Genomic DNA, 19,472 nt, shown 5'->3' on the forward strand with positions numbered 1-19,472 from the left:
TCAAAAAGTCTATAAATATATCACGAGGAACAACACATACATTTTTAACAAAAACACGTGTGGCCACAAATTGACTGTGCAGTGGACGGTATGCCTCCTAGACTCTAGACCAGCAACTCAATGTACGCCTACCGTCCACCGCACAGTCGATTTGTGGCCACACGTGTTTTTGTTAAAAATGTATTTAAGTGTTGTTCCTCGTGATATATTTATAGACTTTTTGATGACCTCTTTGGGGTGAATTTATGTTCTTTCATCGCCTGAAGATGGTCCCATTGCTGGGTTGAAACCGGTCGCCGTTCATCAGTGACTTATGATCACACTGACAGATTAAAGGTATTTTAACCTCTAGATTATTTAAATTTATTATCAGGAGGAAAAAAACAACAAACTATTTAGTCATTATTTGTTGGAGTCAAAGTCAAAGTTAACTGTTAACGCAGTTCAATATAGGTAGGTACCTTACCTATATCAATTTATTAAAATAAATCAATCAATTTATTTATTTTGAGATGGGTATGCTACAAAGTTGTATTTAAACTTAAATATGAATGTAAAATGAGTGTGGGGTGAGTTATAAATGTTATCAGAAGACAGAAGTAAGGTACACAGGAATCATTCAGTGGTACACTTAACTGGTGTCTATCACTAGTCACTGGTGTCTAGGGCAAAGTCCAACACTGCCCCCTCATCCTCATGTACTACAGCCCTCATGGTGGAGGAAGACCCTGTGCAATAGAAATTTCCACAGTGCTCGCCACACAAGCTCTTCCTTTCTCATCACAAGTATATTTCCGCTAGAGCCAAAAGCACACAATTGTCCCATAAGCAATTTTCCTCTGTCCTTTAATTCTCTGTGATTTTATGTGGTTTTGTTACTGAATTAGAGCAGCTGTTTCTTTAGTCAGAACGATTTAGTAAACATTGAATGATCAATTTTTGCTGGGTCCAGTTTCGACCAATCAAAAATTACTACTGACTTTGACTTTTATCAGCGAATTAGGAACCTTCAGATTGTTAGCCAAGAGGCAAGAACTTCATTGAGAAGTTTATTGTTAGATTACGATAATAACAAACTTAACTTTTTGAATAGCCTACATTTTTTCCAACCTGAATATTAATTTGTTTACTGTGCATCACTCAACTATATTTATGTATATTTCTAGGGAAACGACCAGAGTATTTTTATTTCACGACTACCCTGACATGCCAGTCAACCAGCTGGCCTGGGCAGTAGTTGATCATACCTCGTACGGCCTCCGAGAAGACAACTCCACCTCAACAATAGTCCATACACGAGCCCCCTACCTCTATATGAACCAGACTGCATGGGCCAATCAACTGTCCGCACGATTACTTCAAGCAGTGGGAAACTACACAAAGATACCATTCAACCAGACTTCCAAACAGGCTTCCAGCAAAATCGAACAAATTGTGCTTCCAGAATTCTTCTCTGGAACTTCGGAAAGCTTTGGATTTACAAGTTTCTCGTAAGATTTTTCATATTAAATTTTTAATTAGGATTTGAGAAAAGTAGATCCTCTCATGAGGAAATTATTCTTATTTTGCTCAACCTAAGTAAGATCTTAACTCTGAATTTGAATATATTTAACCTGAAGTTAGATTTATATTTGAAACTAAATCCAAAATCTACTGAGAGCTACAACCCCTCCTTCTAATGTTTTATATCCTTTCTGATTTTATCAGCTCATTTATTACTCTCAAAAATACAATGTACAAAAAAACAATGCACGCTTAGGACAAAAATATATAGTAAAAAAATAAGGAGAGTTAACATTTTTTAAATGATTCTCTTAAGGAATAGTTTAAAGCTTGCTATATATTTCTTTTAAGAGAGATGAAGATCTTGGAAGATTTCTGTTAAATGTATGTCTGAGTCTTCGCCTTACTATAACCAGGATGCTACCCACAAAAAAAATACAAATGGTTAAATGTTGACCTAGGAATATGATACAGAAGATTTTTCTTCTAGTTTCCATTACTTCTTGTAAGATTGGTAATAATTTTCAATCCACAAGCATTCCCAACATTATGGAAACGAAAAGTAAATTAAAAATATCTTATAACACTTGAAACTTATATCTACACTTATATTGTTATAAGTTAACAGAAGGAAGTGGTGAAGGATTTCGATTTTTACATTCCAATCATCATCAGACCCAATAGGCAAATGACCAGAACCTCGATGGCACCCCTACTGTTATCCTATTGGCTACCAAAGTACCGGCCAAGAAGTGTCTGCAGCTGGAGTAAAAATTTACTTGTTTATACTATCTTTTCTATATTTACTGTGTTGTGACTCAACAGTATAAGTTTAAATATGTTTCAAGTGTTATTAAAAGTATTTTTATTTACTTTAATTTATATCTGTCAGTCCTAACCTGTTTGGTACCAGAGGTGCACATCAAAAATCCTCTCAAAACTGTCATTGAAGATCCAAATGTTGGCATTTATGGAACATATGACTTACAGGGAAGAAATGATCCTGGTATCTCCAAACAAGTCTTCTACTAGATACATACAAGATGTAGCACTTACACTGTCCAGAGGGGTGGTGAGGCAGTGGTTCGGTGATGTCGTCTCCGTCGATTCATGGGACAACTTGTGGATGATGAAGGGAATCGACGAATACTTGCAATATGTCATAGCTGGGTCACTCGTAAGTAGTAGTGCTCTAGGTATGGATCAGGGATTTCCAAATAATATTATGTTTTATTATAATCAAGGAGCCTGATCAAATCAATCAACTCAGATGCCACTTTAAGTGGAAGGCCTTGTGCAAACATTCAGAGTGGAGCTCCTTGGCTACTACTAAAAATTACTCTTCCCAAATCACAATACAGTTTTTATATGGTATATTTTGTATGTTTTATATTCTTATGCCATGGGTAGACTTTGAGAACTTTATTGATGTAAAGTTTTTACTTAATGAGTAAAAACGTTATCAATATTCCCAAACTTCGAATTGAATTAAAAATTGTATAAAACACAAAAATACGAACCATACCAATCTGTTCACACTGTTATTTACTTTATTTTGAACAGTTCTGAATTCAAAACTGACTTTCAAAACTATTATCGCCATACTGAAATCAATGTGAGCAACTCGCTCTATCACAATTAACATCGATGATGGTTTCCTACGATTTCAGCAACATTCATGATAATTTTCTGCGGTCGTAACTGTAATAAATTCCTGCTATGGCGGCAACAACCGTCATCATCTCTCATGATCGCAACAACATCCATGATTTTGTTTACAATCACAGCAATCCCCGTGAGTTGGGCAACATCTTGATGATGACGTTAAGCGATCGTGAATTTTTACCTTATACGACAACGCAAATAGAGCACAAATAAATGGCGATTATTGGGGATTATTCAGAAACAATATTTGCCAAGACTTTAATATTTTTTTGTGTTTTTGTCCCAAGCGCGGGGCACTTTAAAGGTTTGGTGCCCTTTGCAGCCGCACCTTTCGCACGTGCCTAAGGCCTGATCTGAATCCAATAATTTATATTTGTTTTTAGTTCGCTTCTTCCTATAAAGTACAAGCTTAAAGAATACATTTTTCAATCGTCATTGAACATTAAGTTTACCGGTAATTATACTTTGGACATCAGATGGTTCTGTAGTTTCTGTAGTTAGGCCAAAAAGTTATCCTAAAGTTAGCTTTTACATGATGCAGTTTTACCCTAAAGATGGAATATTTACGTCTGCCGTAATGCCTCACAATCAATGCCTTGAAATCATGCATTTATATTCAACTTTCTTATACATAGCTAATTCACAAGGAAAGCAGATGGAATAAAAGTGTATTATTTTCAGTCAGAAATGTCAGACTGGGAGTTAGAGGAGCAGGTAGTTGTGGAGCTGACCCAGAAGGGGCTTGAACTAGACGACCCCAACGCACACACTCTCACCTTCCACAGTGAAGATGAAACTGAACTGGTCACAACCGTTTCTGACAGTCTTACCAAGTATAAAGGTACCAATAGTGACGCACCTCTTGATAAATAAGCTATAAGATATGGATCAGGAATACTTATGAGAACAAGACAAATATTGGGTACTAACTTTGAACATGAATAGACAGATTGTCGAAACCAGAAATTTTGAATCTCAAAACGGATACTGAATCTTAAAAGATTCCCTAATATAAAGTTTTGAAATATTAACATAAAAACTTTTACTTGTCTTGAATTTTTTAGGTTACAAAAAATCATATCTATCAAACCATTGGCTGAGGATCAAACCATAAAGACTAAACTGTTAAATTCCTTAAATTTTGCAGGTGGTGCCTTAATCCGGATGCTGAAAGATATATTTGGAACATCATTTCATGAAGCAATAAGCATGTTTATTTCTGCCAGGTAAGCTTTTTACAATATTTAATATAAAGTAAAGTAAATTTAAAGGTGTCTCATCAACCTTCTCAAATGGTATATAATTTGCTAAGAATAATTGTGACGACTAGTACTGCCTCTTGCAGTAAAATATTTAAGTTTAGTTCTTTTTTATTAGATGCTATTAGTTACTTAAGTTCACTAAGCTTCACAGTTAGCAATCAGAAGTCTTCTTATTCACTTTAACTGATGATCCACTGAATTGCAAATCAATGAAACAGCAAGGGACTGTCAACCTCTTAAAAAAATCTGCTAATAACACTATAATTTCTTATTGGTGAGGTTAGAAAATGTAACTTATTTATTAATAAATTTTAAGAGAAAATTTTCTAGCGATGTCCCTTAAACTCATATTCACGAGGTTATAGTGACAAATCTTCTTTTTATAAATTTATAGTTACATCTTGCTTTATGTGTCACATGGGATTTCATCCAAGTTGATCCATTCAATAAAATCTTTTTCAAAAAGTCTGTTGTTATATTGAACTGATACTCAAGGAAATTATTCTTATTCAGATATCAAGGCTATAGATCCATAATACTATAGTTGTTTGATTTCAGCATGTCTTCTTCTCCAACCTTCCCGAACCCAACATCACCAACAAACTTTTGGAACTTGCTCTACGGAGTAGCCACTGACAAAAACATCGACCTAGCTGAAAAGTCTCTGGAGGACATCATGGAAGAGTGGACATCTACCCCTGGATACCCTGTGCTATCTATCACTTCAAACTCCTCTCACTTCACTATTTCACAGGTAATTTAAGTTTTCTTTCTACTTTATTATTTCTCTACTCTCGTTAGATGGAAAATGCCAGATGTTAAGCCCTAAAACTACTCGGCAGTGTAACGCTTTAGCCAACTGAGAGTCAATAATTCACCTATGCCCCAAGCTAAATTTGAGTTTGGGTTTTAACACATTCGCTGCAGCTGCGTCCCCGGTGACGCATGGCGTGCCGTAGACCGTGGTGCGAGCGGCTACTTCACCGGGGACACAGCGGGCAGTGCATTGTTTGCCCAGTTAGGCTCAGTATCTAGCCGAGGACGGTTGGTACGCGTTAGTATTATGTCTCTAACACTAGTCTATAATTGTGGTGTAGGTTGGTAGTAAATTTCCCCAAAAAATCCCCGTCTGGCAGGCTTAGAAATAAACTTTTTGACCCGATCTCTCCCTTCAAATGGCAATACAATGGGACCGGCTACGTTCCAAGCAGTGCTGCTATCTGTGGGTGTTTTAGCAAACTACGTCGGCTCTTGTTGTAACGCAGCACGTTATTTCCTATTCGTCAGACCGAAATATTTGAATGCCAATCGCCCAGCAATCGGGTTCGTTCGACGCTGCGCCGCAACGGGGCTACGCCTGCCATTGACGGGCCACAGCAAATGTGTCAAAGTGTTGATACAAATTGACAGATGAAAATGTAGCAAAAAACATGATTATATGGTTATATTTGCAGATAAATATTGGTTTGGTATTGCAAAGGTCAATATTTACTGATAACATTGTTATTGATTCAAGATAAATATTCCTTGGGCATATAATAAATATTGACAAAATTATTCTTATCCTTAAACAATCAGTTCAGAAAGTGTTCTTGAAAGATGTGATGCATGTATTTAAGTTTCTACAAACATGTAAACATATTCGTACATGTGGTGCGGGGACCAGTCCAAACATTAAGCTGCCCCTTATTATCAAAAATTTAGTATACCCACAATAGTAACTTTAAAAAAATCTGAAGGTATAATATTTATATTTAATTTATGCACCCCCTTTTTTCTACTTCAATATTTACGTAAAATTCAAGGACTTTTTACAAGTTTTAGGTATTTTGCACTAAAGCGCGGGGCCCCCTGGACAGTCGCACTTTTCGCATGTGTCTAAGGCCAACTACTCTGCATACAAACCAAGAGCTAAAATTAATGATTGTGAATATCAAAGTTTATTTATCATGCACTCCCTGTAAGTTTATCATTTTGTTTATTCACTAAAGCAGTTACGTCGGGACCACATAAGTTTGCAGTTGAGGGAGGAGCCTATTTACCATATGGTTTTGAATGAACCAATGAGAAAAGTGCGGTGTTGCCAAATCTAATAATACCAGCTGATTTGAAAATATTACTTTGTATATTTTAATTTGTGTTGTCATTGGCGATGTAACAACGTCGCATTGGCCTTGTCTTGTGATTGGCTGCCACCAACTGCAAACTTATGTGGCCCCGACTATAGTCGTTTTGTCCAATGTTTGACAAATGTTTTAGACACTCAAAGGTATTTATCACAAGATTTTTTTTGTCCTAGGACACTAGGCATGAGCCTGGGATTATTTTTCACACAAGTTCAGGCTATTCTTAGGGGTTACGGCATTATCACTGAGATAAAGTCCATTTACAATTTGGCGGGATTTGAACCCGGGACCTCGAGGACCGAAGTCCCGTGCTCTAACCACTAAACCAGCTTTCTTCCCATTTGTATTGAGCATAGGCATAACTACAATCACCCAAAGTGAGAGGTTGTACAGTGGGCAGGGGGGGATGGAATACTCCCTAGTCGGATGGGGGTCGGAGGTAATAAGAACCGAAACTCACATTTTTAGACAACCTAGGGGCATATAAGTAACTAGGATGATTTTTTGGATCCTGGGATTTTAACAAGGATTTCATTTTTGTTTTGTGATTGCCCAACCTACTTAAATATACTTATTTTTCATTATTTAATTAGCTAATTTATATAAAAATTTGTACACTTAACAATCGGTTTTCCTAACTTTTCTTATACCCAGTTATAAATACTGTGAGTGTCTCTTCAAGTTTTCAATTCAGTTTGATCTTTGCTGAGTTAAGGATAGATGAATATCAAATCAAATCAAATCAAAATTTCCTTTATTTTGTATTAAATAGACATTTTTTTCAAAATATAATGTATACAATAGAAATAAGGTTTTTAGATGTATAGCTACAAAATAAACGAAATTAATCTCACATGGTATAACCCTTGCGTGGGAGTGAGTCGTATTATGTAGTGATAAGAAAGAAATGATAAAGTTTGATAGCATAAAATAAACAAAAAACAGGTACTTAAAATATGTATAATAAATGTAAAATTTGCTTGCAGTCCAACAGCAGTCTATGGTGGGTCCCAGTGACATATTCCCTCCAAGGTTCTCCAAACGTGAACAGAGTCTGGTTAGAGCCCAGTGGTAATTTTAGTGTCCGAAAATCTTCTTCCAACTGGATTTTGCTAAATTTGAACCAAACAGGTAAATTGTAAATTTTTATTGGTTTAATTAACTATAAATGCAGTAGTCTCGACTTTCAGGACTAGACCGGGTCAGCAAGGTTGGATAAAACAGTACATAATAAAAACCATTGTAAAAATTGGAAAACATTATGCATTGAGAAAACTTGCATAATATTACTTGTTTTTTGTTTCCTGAGTAGTTTTAGATAAGGTGTTTGAGTCACCCTCTTATCTACAAGAAAACAGGCAACAAAAACAAAGGTAAATGTATCAAGTTCTTGAAACTGGGATAACTTGTTTGGCATTTCCATATTACATAATCATAATAAGTACATTAAAATAAAAACAATTCCTAAGCTTGGGTAAAATTTTTTGATTACCTTATGTTTGCTGGTTTATTTCATCTTCTCGCCACCAAATCTCTCAAAAAGTAAAACTTTGGTGGTGAGTCTAGCTCCTGCTGTTCTACATAATTATGGGGGGTAGCAGTTGAGGTACGAAGGTATGAGGACTCAACATACTTAAATGCACCAGGTAAAGGAAAGTATCATTATACATGAAGGGAAGCACCAGGAAAGCAAGGGAAGTAACTGGAGGCACCTGAATCCTGGTGTTTACCTTCTACATACAGTACCTGCAAAATGAGATGTCTCAACACACTACATATATCATAAGTCCAGTTTTGCCAAATGAAAATAACTATCATGATACTCGATTGTCCATAGAGAGGGCCGGACACATAAGGTCTGATAATTGAGACTTAATGGTGTACACATAGATTTAGGTTATTAAGATTTGACTACTCATGTAATCGAATTTCATAATAGGATAGCTGCTATAATTTTGGAAAGTAATATTGGAAGGCTACAGCAATTGTATATCTCCAACTTACACAAAAATAAATAAAACTGGTGTCTTTAAGTGAAATGTTGATATTTCACTACATGGTTGAATTTACCAGGATTATTAATTAATATCCCAACAAATATTAGGGCCCACAATAAATAAAAAAACATTATTCTAAATCAGAATCATTTTCATACAAAATTGACCTCTGGTCTTCATTAAAAAAAGAATTAAGAACAGTGCCAGAATTACCACTTGGTCGCAAGCAGTGCAAGGCCCCAGCAATTTGAAAGTTTCAAGAAAAAAATTTGAATTTTGATGTCCTTACCAATTCTATGATCACGGGTGAGAACGATGATGTCCCCGAGATGTTCATGATTTTGCCGCTATCTCAGAGAAGCACCTAGGGGGCAGGGACTGCTTGGGTTAACTAAGTTAATTTTATTACTATTGTTATATTTTTCATCTCTTTCCCTGAAATGGTAGTCAATTAAAATAAATAGATGAGTGGGTATAGAACCTGCCCCATAATTGTCCCCAGCTTAATTCTGAAAAAAGTAAAAAGCTTTTTGATGATTCAAAGCTGGACCCACCTGCCCTTGATTGCGCTTTAAAATAATGCGTTGGGTATACTGTACTATCAGCTGATCGTTGTTGGGAATAAAGCTGTCATATCTTTCTTTCAAAACTCATACTTCACTCATCATTGCCTTAAAATGTGTATCTCGGTGTGTCGGCAGATGACTTACCACGTCTTTGGAAGACGTCTATGATATAGCTCTTAATATTATTTTTATCTAAATAATGACCATGTTCACTCCGTAATAAAACGAGAGTCGTTGCTGCACCGCTATGCACCGCCACCGGGCTGTCACTGTCACCATCCCTTACCCCACCCCGTCTTCTCTCCGCCGGTATTTACATGGTGACCTATACCCATCCAAGGTAGAGTAAATGAAGGATCCCACCATGGCATACGACGCCATTCCAGGGTCTACTATGGACGAGAGGTATGATCTTGATCTGTGAGCAGTTGAAATGAGGGGCTGGTGGAACTGTGGAGGGGAAAATAGCGGCGGTGGCTTGCCAGCATGTAGCCAGACGTGGCAAGCGGTGTGATCATGCTGTATTAATACACCAAAGACGTTGAAAGAAGTTTGGTGACGCCGGTGTGAATTGATAGGAAAGTTGAGCATCTCATTCACTCCTTGGTGTAGTAGAATAGGCATGCAGAGAAGTGTGACAGCTGACAGGGAGCTTAGAAATAGAGTAACCCAATAAAAAATTTACTAGATTAAAAATCTAAATCTAAAAATCTAATCTAAATTTACTAGACTCTTGTAATCCTTGTATCATGCATTAGATATGTACATTAATGTATGTTTATTGTTCAGGTTTCTACAGAGTCAACTACACGTCAGGCTTGTGGCAAGCTCTGTCCGCTCAGCTTTCCTCAGATCTGACCCAGCTGCCCAGACTTAGCAGAGCTCAGCTAATTGATGATGTCTTCTCCTTTGACCCTAACATGGCTCTAGAGTTCACTGGCTTCCTCAGGGCAGAGACGGATTACTACGCTTGGAAAACGGCTCTACGCCATTACCAAAACCTGATATATTCCATGGCTGGTCACTCGTCTTACCAGTTACTCCAGGTACAAACAGCCGCCAGAATTTTCAATCTCATTTAGAGCTGGTTTCAGGGTACTTGCAACCTCTAGGGTAGGCCTACTAGGCCAAACTAACCCTTAGGTGGAACTTCCATGAGATTGTAGCAAAACCGTCAACACCTTCACTGTCACAGGAATATCATGATCCTCACCTTTAATCATAAAAATTATAAAGTTTAGAAAATAAAATTCATATATATTTTTTTAAATGTTTACGTGTTATTTTCTTACAAATTGCTGTAGCTGTAAGAAAAGGTTCTGCTTGTGGCCGAAGTCCAGCACTGTTCTTATTTTATTCTTAAGAGCAATTTTAAAAAGTAGAGGTCTTTTAGACATCAAACTTAAAAAAAGACATATAGACATATGAACATAGATTGAATGTGTCCACTTCTTTACTTTAAGAGTGAAGTACCTAATCAATTATTTTTCTATTCTGCTCACAGTGCACTTCAGGTCTTATGGGACAATGCTGAGCTATTGCAGTACTGATAATATTGTCATGACTTCAGTCATTAAATTCCAGTGCATGAAATTTCCTCCCAATCCTTGTGAAGTACATTACTAATTTCTGTATAGTTATACCATTAAGTTATTCTGATATTGTACCTAACTAAAATGGTCCAAATTAGTGTAGTAAAAATAAAGTAAGTAAACTGTAAAGTAGTAGGTTAAGTAAAGGTTTTTTTTAAGATTCACAATGTTTTTATGAAGGCTAGGATTGCTAAAACTGCAATTTAAAATACCTAGCTTATGGGCTTTCCATATTGCGTAGTGAAAATTGTATTGATGAATCCACTGGAATTGAATTGCATATACACTGGATATTGAAGGAGGATGCAAACTCTTGGATTGGGCTGAACATTAGATAAAATGTAATAAAAAAAACTTGCGACTAAACTGTATAAAAGTTTTAACCTCCTTGTATTTACAGATGTTTTCATTACCTAATTTTCAGTATCAATAAAGTTAACCTTAATAATATTCAGATTTTTACATAAATTAGGGATTAAAACTAAAAGACTGATATGGTACACATCTGTTTTCTTATAAATGAACTCTCTTGCTTGAAATTGGTTTTCACAGATATCATCAGTATGTATTTAAGGTATTTTGTCTATTTATTTTTTTTTTTATTGACATCCTCTCTAGTAAGATACACAGTACGGTACCAGCCGAAGACTCTGATGCATATGCTTTTAAGACTTTAGCTCTCCAGCAAACAAATTTAAAAAATACTACCAGTTTATACGCTATTGAAAATATAGAAACTACTTTCTATCATTATTATCTAATTATTTAAAATTTAGTTATAGAGATAGTAGGTGAGTCTAGACTTACCCGATTGACTTTGGTCCTTTATTACTGTTACAGGACTACGTTCTAGACCTGATGAATGGAGTGATTGCTGAGGTTGGGTTCTCATCAAATCTTCAAGACACTCATGTGGACAAACTCAAGCGTTCATTGATCCTGGAGAAAGCTTGCCAATTCGGACATAAAAGCTGTATTCAAAAGGCAGTGGTTAATCTAAGAACTTGGATGGCACAAACATAGTAAGTAAATGGAAAAAAAAAATTATGATAACATCTGTGAAACATTTTTGTAATTATAAAAAATACAATAAAGAAAAATGAAATCTTAGTTGAAATACAGGGTGGCAATTGATGTATAGCTGTGCTTATCAATTAAACTATGAATTTTTTTTTTGTAAATATTGTGCTATTAACACTGTGATTTAGCTGTAGAAACCTATTTAAAAAATGGTGATTCTTGTTCAAACACCCAGAGATTGTTTGGACCACATTCCACCTTGGTCAACATGCAATGGTGTAAGTACATCGAGCCGCGTCCCACGCAGTACATGTAGATAGCACCCCCCCCCCCCCCCCAAAACATCACCACTTACGTTTTATTCCTTTATTTCAGTAAAAGCCATGATTCTGGCATAATCCAAAAACTCTCCCGAACGATTTTTCATCGTCTCCCTCGGTCATGGAAACATTGTCATCGTTTTCCGTTATTGCAGCCAAATCTTGAATATAACCTGCATATTAGAGAAATAGTATTCAATTTTTACTTTTTATAAACTGGGACACATTCATTTCCTCACTCTGTATATGGATTTCCTAGGTTTCCTTACTTTAAGAAACTACTTTGAAACTATAACCACTATAGATTGTCAAATTGCTCAGCCAGAAGAATTTAATTATGATGGGACTTTCTGTGTTGCAGCTATATGACCCTGACCTAAGTTCTGCCCTGCTGTGTGCTGGTGTGACCAACAGTTCCTCTGATGATACAGTTTGTGTGTTGCAGCTATGACCCTGACCTAAGTTCTGCTCTGCTGTGTGCTGGTGTGGCCAACAGTTCCTCTGATAATACAGTTTGTGTGTTGCAGCTATGACCCTGACCTAAGTTCTGCCCTGCTGCGTGCTGGTGTGGCCAACAATTCCTCTGATGATACAGTTTGTGTGTTGCAGCTATGACCCTGACCTAAGTTCTGCTCTGCTGTGTGCTGGTGTGGCCAACAGTTCCTCTGATGATACAGTTTGTGTGTTGCAGCTATGACCCTGACCTAAGTTCTGCTCTGCTGTGTGCTGGTGTGGCCAATAGTTCCTCAGAAGTGTGGTACAATGTCTGGTCTATGTATGAGTATTCAATTTTCCCGAGTGTTCGTCTGGCTCTCCTGGAATCCCTTACTTGCACTACTGACACAGATCTTCTTTATGAGTAAGTTTGTGTTTGTAAAACCGCTTATGTTTTTAAATATATATAAATCTCCAGAACGGAGAACATAAATATATATCAGGTCTGCCATAAAACAAGTTATTTTCAGGAAAAGTGTCCAATTTGTTTAGCTTTACCAAGAACAGTATCGCTCCAAATGTATTTGTAAAAAAAATTTTTGAATCATATTCTTATTTTAAAATGTACTCTGAAGCGTAAATGATTGGGAGTATCAAACAGTGTATATAATACTGATATATTTTTTGTCATCCCAGTTTCAAGCACTTGTATTACTGAAATATAAGATTTACCTTTGTTGTAGTTTTTTGTAGGTAAGATGTTTGTGTCACCCTATGCATTTCTATTTCTTGTTCTCCATCTTCAGGGGTCTTCTTGATTTCATCTTCTTATCACTATCACTATAGTCTATATTTACAAAAATATTTACACACACGGTCACTAGTATCACGGTCATGTGTCCGTCATCGCATTATCTAAACGACCCAACTGGAATACTAGTGACTGTAAGCGTGTGTAAATATTTTTGTAAATATAGACTGTAGTGTTAGTGATAAGAGGATAAATTTAAGAAGACTCCTGAAGATGCTAAACAAGAAGGATAAACACATAGGGTGACACAAACATCTCACCTACAACACAATAACAACAGGCCAATAACAACATAATATATAGGCCTACAGTAATACTGAACTATATTCAGTAATATTATTCAGCACAAGTCAGTTGAAAGCATACACAAAGTTATCACACAATTAGACTTATTTCCCCTTCCAAGGAGGATACTTAAATAGGAAATAATAGGATGAAAGCTTAAAAATTAGCACTGTTTAAAACGTCTGAATCAGTCCTGCCAACATAAGACTTTTTGCTGTAGTTGGTATTTTTTATTAATCTATTTCTGTATTTTGAAATCAATTCAATTTTCAACTAAATTGCAAAACCTAAAAGAACATGTCACTTTTTTCTAAAGAATAACTTTTGGTTATGTTCTGCAGATTTTTGAACAACATAACCTCTACAAAAGACCCTGTTGTGAGTAACAAGGATAAGAGGACTCTTCTACAAACACTGAGTTCTAAACCTTTTGGGGCTCATACTCTTCTTGATTGGCTGGTCCACAGATTACAGTAAGTTTTATAACCATCCATATTAGGTTTTATATAGTATTAAATCTTCAGCTCCTCTGTCAATTGCTAATTTTTTATTATTAATTGTTAACTGATAAGGAGAAGTGTAGTGGGGCAGTAACCTGTGGGATAAGCGTTCCCCACTCTGTTTTTACCATAGAACCTATAAATTGGTAAGCTACCCTAATTTTTCCGCAACAATGATGTGCGTTCCCGCACTGGGAAATTTACAACTACTTGGCTGATAAGTACAATAAGTCATATCTTCAATATAGAAATTTTTTTAGGAAGTAGCTATTACCATAATAAAGTGCAGCCAAAGTACCTTGAATAAGTTGATGTAAAACAATAAACCAGGAGTTTAAAGTTTTTTTTACATTTTATGATCAGTATAAGCTAAAAACACTATTTTCAGTATTTATTAACTTCACCATATTAACTACACTTGACACAAGAACTTAAATAAGCTTACTAGCCAATAGATTGACACGGTTTCAAACACCATCTCAGTACATTTTCAATAAGTTTAACTCGGTTCCAGTGGAAAACTTGATAATACCAGTAATAAAAATAACCCAGCCGCAGCAAACCTGCAGACTAAGCAAATTTCAACTTGTCTGATTACATTTTTACTAACATTTTCATAAATAAAAGTAAAGTTATAAAGTTTCCATAAATAAGACATATATTTATTCCCAATTTCAAAAACATTAGATTAATGAGTGCTTAGGTTTGCTGCTACGGGGAAGGTGAAAAGTGTTTTTTTACCAAACATTAATAGCATATGATGAAATAAATAAATTTGCTAAATTTGATTAACATATATCCATAAAAAAGTAAACTACAACAGTTTTCATTTCTCCATTAAATAACATGTGAATTTTAAATGTACACTTTTTTAAATGTTCTCTGTAACCGTTAGACATAAAACAGCGCTTCAATATACTAAATTATTTCTTTTTTAAGCTCTATATTATAATGGTTTGGAAAACATTGTAAAATGTTATGTTTTTAGGGTCAAACATGGGAAAACCCCATTTTTACCACATAAAACCCCCCGTAAACCCCCGTTCCCATAGTCCAATCATGGTGGTTCCCGAACTCGTTCGAATAAATGTAGGTTTAAACCAAATTTCATCAAAAATGGATCTTTTTCGCTCGAGTTATCGTGCTAAGCACATATATAAATTTATTTGATCGTTTAGGTTGAGAGGTGATGGTGTTTTTGGCCTCTGGGGACCTCAAAACAAAAAAATCAATCGGTCCCAGGTTTAGGTCTTACCATGAGACCTACGGTAATAGCTTATCCCCTATATGGGAAATTCGCTAAAAGAAAATAAATCAAACAGATTGTAAAGACTGATTGAAACATTCAAATGAACATTTGAAGAATCTGATTCTAAAAGTTATTTTGTTTAGTTTTGGATATAAGTTGTTAGTACTATAAAGTTAACAAAGTCCAGTTACTTTTATGATCCAATGACAGTATTTAAATTAATATAAATTTCTCATACTATAACCTAGGTCTGAGATCAATGTTGTTTTCCTAAGAAAAACAAAAACTCTGTTTTTTTTAGATCATTAGTTATCTATATAAATGTTCTCACTATAAATGTTTACTCACTTTTGTAAAAATGCACATTGTATGTGTCAATAAATAGAATGATAGAACAGTGTTAAAAGATATATTTTACTATGTCCATATCATTTAAAATAAACTTAAACTATATATTTTTTACAAACTTTATCAATGAATAGCACTAATATAATAATCACGTGATCCAGAGCACAATCAAACGGATCTGAAGAAACTTCCACACAAGCACCTGTCACTACTCCGGGATCAAACAGTTCCGGCGTCGATCTATCTGGCCGAGAGGAGGATGGAGTCAACTCCTCCGTAGTGACCAATGATATCCTGCCAGAGTCCGAGATTACAACAATCCTTCATCTTATACTACCCATGTTGACTTCTTTGGAAGATGGAACAAAGGTGTGGTCAAAATAAGTGTATGAATTTAAAATGGATCAATGTAAGTTTTCAAAAGCCTAAGGGTAAAAATGCCTTTTCCTCTTTTGTAATAGTTATATTGCAATCTAGGTATACTCCCCCCCCCCTTAAATATAATCTAGGTATACCCTCCAGGTATATGTTATAAACTCATTGAGCTCTGTCAGCTGATATATCGGACCACAGAGAAGTAAGGTACAGAGAAAACTTGCTGCTTATGGAACACCCTTACGCTTTCATCTCTAGTACGTTGTGCCGGAAATATATTTGAGACAAACAAGGAATGGCCCGAGCGGCGAGCACTATGCGGAAATTCCTATTACCCAGGACACAGGGTCTTCCTCCACCATGAGCGTTATAGTACATGAAGGTGACAGACGGTGTTGGACACCCTACCCCCCTCCTTTTCCCTAGACACCTGTACTAGTGCTAGTCACCACTTAACTGTAACATTGAATATTTTCTCTATACCTTATATTACTGCTTACTGATTACTGCCATGGCCACTTATACCCAAGCTGGTACATGGCCTCCCTAACACATTGTCGCGAATTCTATACCTTAAACAAATACCAAAACAAATATTTAAAAAATTCATATACATTTCTCGTATGTTTTACAAGCCCAATGAAGTTTGCCTAATGAAGTTTGATAAAAAAAGTTTTGTTCCTGATTAAAAGTCTTTTGTGCATTATTAGCACAAGTAGTATGTGTTAGTTGAAATTGTCACGATTGATCAAAATTTAGGAAAATTAACTACACTTTAAAACTTCTTTATTATTTGAAAATGAATTTTTCAGTTGGACTCTTTCCTTTCCTTGGGAAACAAGACAGGACTGTCCGATGCTACACTTACCACAATGAGGAGTGCGACACAGAAAATCTACATGCAAGCTGAGCAAGTCATGAGTCTAAACGGTAATACGCTAATCAATTTTTTTTTTTTATATGATTTAATTAGTATTGTCAAAACTTGTGTTTAGGATATTCAATATAGAAAAGCACTTATCAATAGTAAACTACTAGAGATAGTTGATTTCCCTAATCAGTGGAACAAAAATATTTTTCCCATCCCTGCATAGAAATTATCGTATTGCCACACCTGTAAAAAACTCATAAAACATATTTCTTCACAGGCAAGTTAACAACATGGCTCGAGGCGGAAGCTCAGTCCACTACTTCTGGAGGTTCCACTAGACCCTCGTCTTCCTCCTCCCAACCCCCTCAGACCACACCCTCCCCTGGAACTGGGGGTGCCTCACAGTCGACATCTGGGGCCTTCTACTTTACCTCCCTGCTGATGATTTCCTATAGTTATCAACAAATATTTTAAACAAAAGTATTATTCAGTCAGTTAAATTTAGCTGTAGACATTACCTTTTGAGGATATTACAGGTGTTCCTCAAAGCTCGGTCTGTGTAAGAAGATCAGTATTTCTTTTACATCCTAACATTTTTTTTTAACTTTACAGCTGCATTTTTCTAATAGTCGGTAACTAGATTGATGTATTCCTACTTAGTAAATTTTCTTCCGTTTGCTAATAATTAAACATATTAGCCACTAATGAAACGATTTTGTTTGTACTAGTCATTCATTACTTATATCTACTTTGTTTTATTATCTTCGCATTTACACAGATTGAGGGGTAAATGTGACTTTTGTGCTACACTACTTCAGCTTAATTTTTAGCCAAAGTGTTATTCCTAGGAACAAATGGCTGAAAAATTCTGTTTTTTCCAGTACTGTTCTTATTTTGAGTGTTATTACTTTTACAATATTTATACATGTATCATATACCATATAAATTATAGCCCTAGCTTAGTACTTGGAGCATATAAAAAATGCTATCAATTTTAAAGCCATATACATAGCATCAATGTAATTTGTTCATTAAATAAAAATGTTCTACTTAACTTCCGGATTTAAGTTGAAATGATAGGCAGGTGTAAAAATAACACAGAATAAATGTGAAAACTACTTGTTCATAGTATTGTAATTTTAACTCATGTGTGTAGTGGTAGTACATTTTGTTCTTGATATTTATTTTCTAAACTAATTTTTACCAAAGTAATGTTCACATCTAAAGCTTTTCTGTAAAGGTATTTATTTTGTAAAACCTACAGTACCGTACTATATGTGGATACTTAAAAGTGTTACTAGATTTAAAATACTTATATATGTATACTATCTGTGTATTATATTATACATAAGAGTCTGAATGAAAATGAGTGATAAATTAAACTATTTTTCTGTAAATAAAATTATTTTAATATTTATGTGTTCTTTTTATTATTTATCCAGATTATTCATTATGTAACCCCCTTAAAAATCCATACCCCATTAATACAGACTTTGCTAAATATTTACAGCAATTCTAAAGCAGTTTATAAAATATTTCATACAGCTAAATTTGGAACACCCTACTGTAAAGTATGCATTGTTGTTGCAAATAATAGCACAAAATCTTTACTGAGAATGTGATGAGTGCATGTGAGGTTATATAGATACAGGATTGAAGTGCCGTCACATAGTATTGGCAAACATGAGAAAATAATTGTACATGGTGTTTTTTAATCAAACCCAATCAGTGCCAAGATACATTAAAGAAGCTCATGAGTTAGTTTGTAGCCCTGTATTTTTTACTTCATTGGCAATCAGCTGATATGCATTGTTGCATTGTTTCTTGCACATACAAAGTTCCTGGGAATTTATTTTCTACAAGACAAACATGGTGTTTTTGCTTGCTCAATGAGTATACTTTGAAGGCAAAGGCCTAGGGTTTTTTTTCATTCAGATCTGGTTCCCTTAAACGTTTAACAACTCTATGAATATATAATTTATTTTAGATTTTTGTTTTAAAATTAGCTTAGATTTTATACCCAAAAGATCGATGATAAATATCATTTAATACAGGGTGTTTTTAATGGAACCAAAATTACAAGTACTTTGAGACTCTGTTTAATATGTTGGTATGCCTGTTTTCTTTACTTCAACTCCAATCTGCTGATATGCATTGTTGCATAGTTATCTATGAGGTTTAGTGTTATAGGGAATTCATCGCAAATAAGACTCAACATGGTGTTTTTGCTTACCCTGTATGTATGCATTGTAGAAACATGAATAGGGTTTTTGCTACATATCAGATTTCCTTAAATGTTTAAAAAAATATAAATATCTGATCCATGTAATAGGGTACCGGTATTGGAAACATAATTTCAATTTTTTTTGTCATACAAATCAATGATTTACTTTTAACGTATTACTGTATTCCACAATGCACACTCTTTGAGCTTACAAAAACACCAAGTTGAGTCTTATTCACAATTAATTCGTAATACGACTAAACTTTGTAGACAACAACTCAACACACTGCATATCAGCTGTTTGGCAATGAAATAAATGAAAC

General features: G+C 35.2%; 1 protein-coding gene across 1 annotated transcript in view; it reads left to right on the forward strand.

Annotated features, from left to right (window-relative positions):
* The window catches only part of LOC128998678 (membrane alanyl aminopeptidase-like), a 38,215-nt gene extending 19,913 nt beyond the window's left edge, over positions 1 to 18,302 (forward strand). Inside the window, exons 4-16 of the mRNA XM_054424911.1 lie at positions 1,167 to 1,490; positions 2,494 to 2,680; positions 3,850 to 4,009; positions 4,316 to 4,394; positions 4,989 to 5,184; positions 7,543 to 7,687; positions 9,909 to 10,165; positions 11,552 to 11,733; positions 12,743 to 12,910; positions 13,924 to 14,055; positions 15,841 to 16,048; positions 16,867 to 16,984; positions 17,203 to 18,302. Of these exons, the coding sequence (XP_054280886.1) occupies positions 1,167 to 1,490; positions 2,494 to 2,680; positions 3,850 to 4,009; positions 4,316 to 4,394; positions 4,989 to 5,184; positions 7,543 to 7,687; positions 9,909 to 10,165; positions 11,552 to 11,733; positions 12,743 to 12,910; positions 13,924 to 14,055; positions 15,841 to 16,048; positions 16,867 to 16,984; positions 17,203 to 17,399 (2,353 nt within the window). The 3' untranslated portion in view covers positions 17,400 to 18,302. The remainder of the gene's footprint in view (positions 1 to 1,166; positions 1,491 to 2,493; positions 2,681 to 3,849; positions 4,010 to 4,315; positions 4,395 to 4,988; positions 5,185 to 7,542; positions 7,688 to 9,908; positions 10,166 to 11,551; positions 11,734 to 12,742; positions 12,911 to 13,923; positions 14,056 to 15,840; positions 16,049 to 16,866; positions 16,985 to 17,202) is intronic.
* The last annotated feature ends 1,170 nt before the right edge of the window (positions 18,303 to 19,472 follow it).

Source organism: Macrosteles quadrilineatus, unplaced genomic scaffold (assembly GCF_028750875.1).
Source record: "Macrosteles quadrilineatus isolate MER2022 unplaced genomic scaffold, UCM_ALF_1.0 Scaffold_7__1_contigs__length_78375512, whole genome shotgun sequence".
NCBI classification, from domain to species: Eukaryota; Metazoa; Arthropoda; class Insecta; order Hemiptera; family Cicadellidae; genus Macrosteles; species Macrosteles quadrilineatus.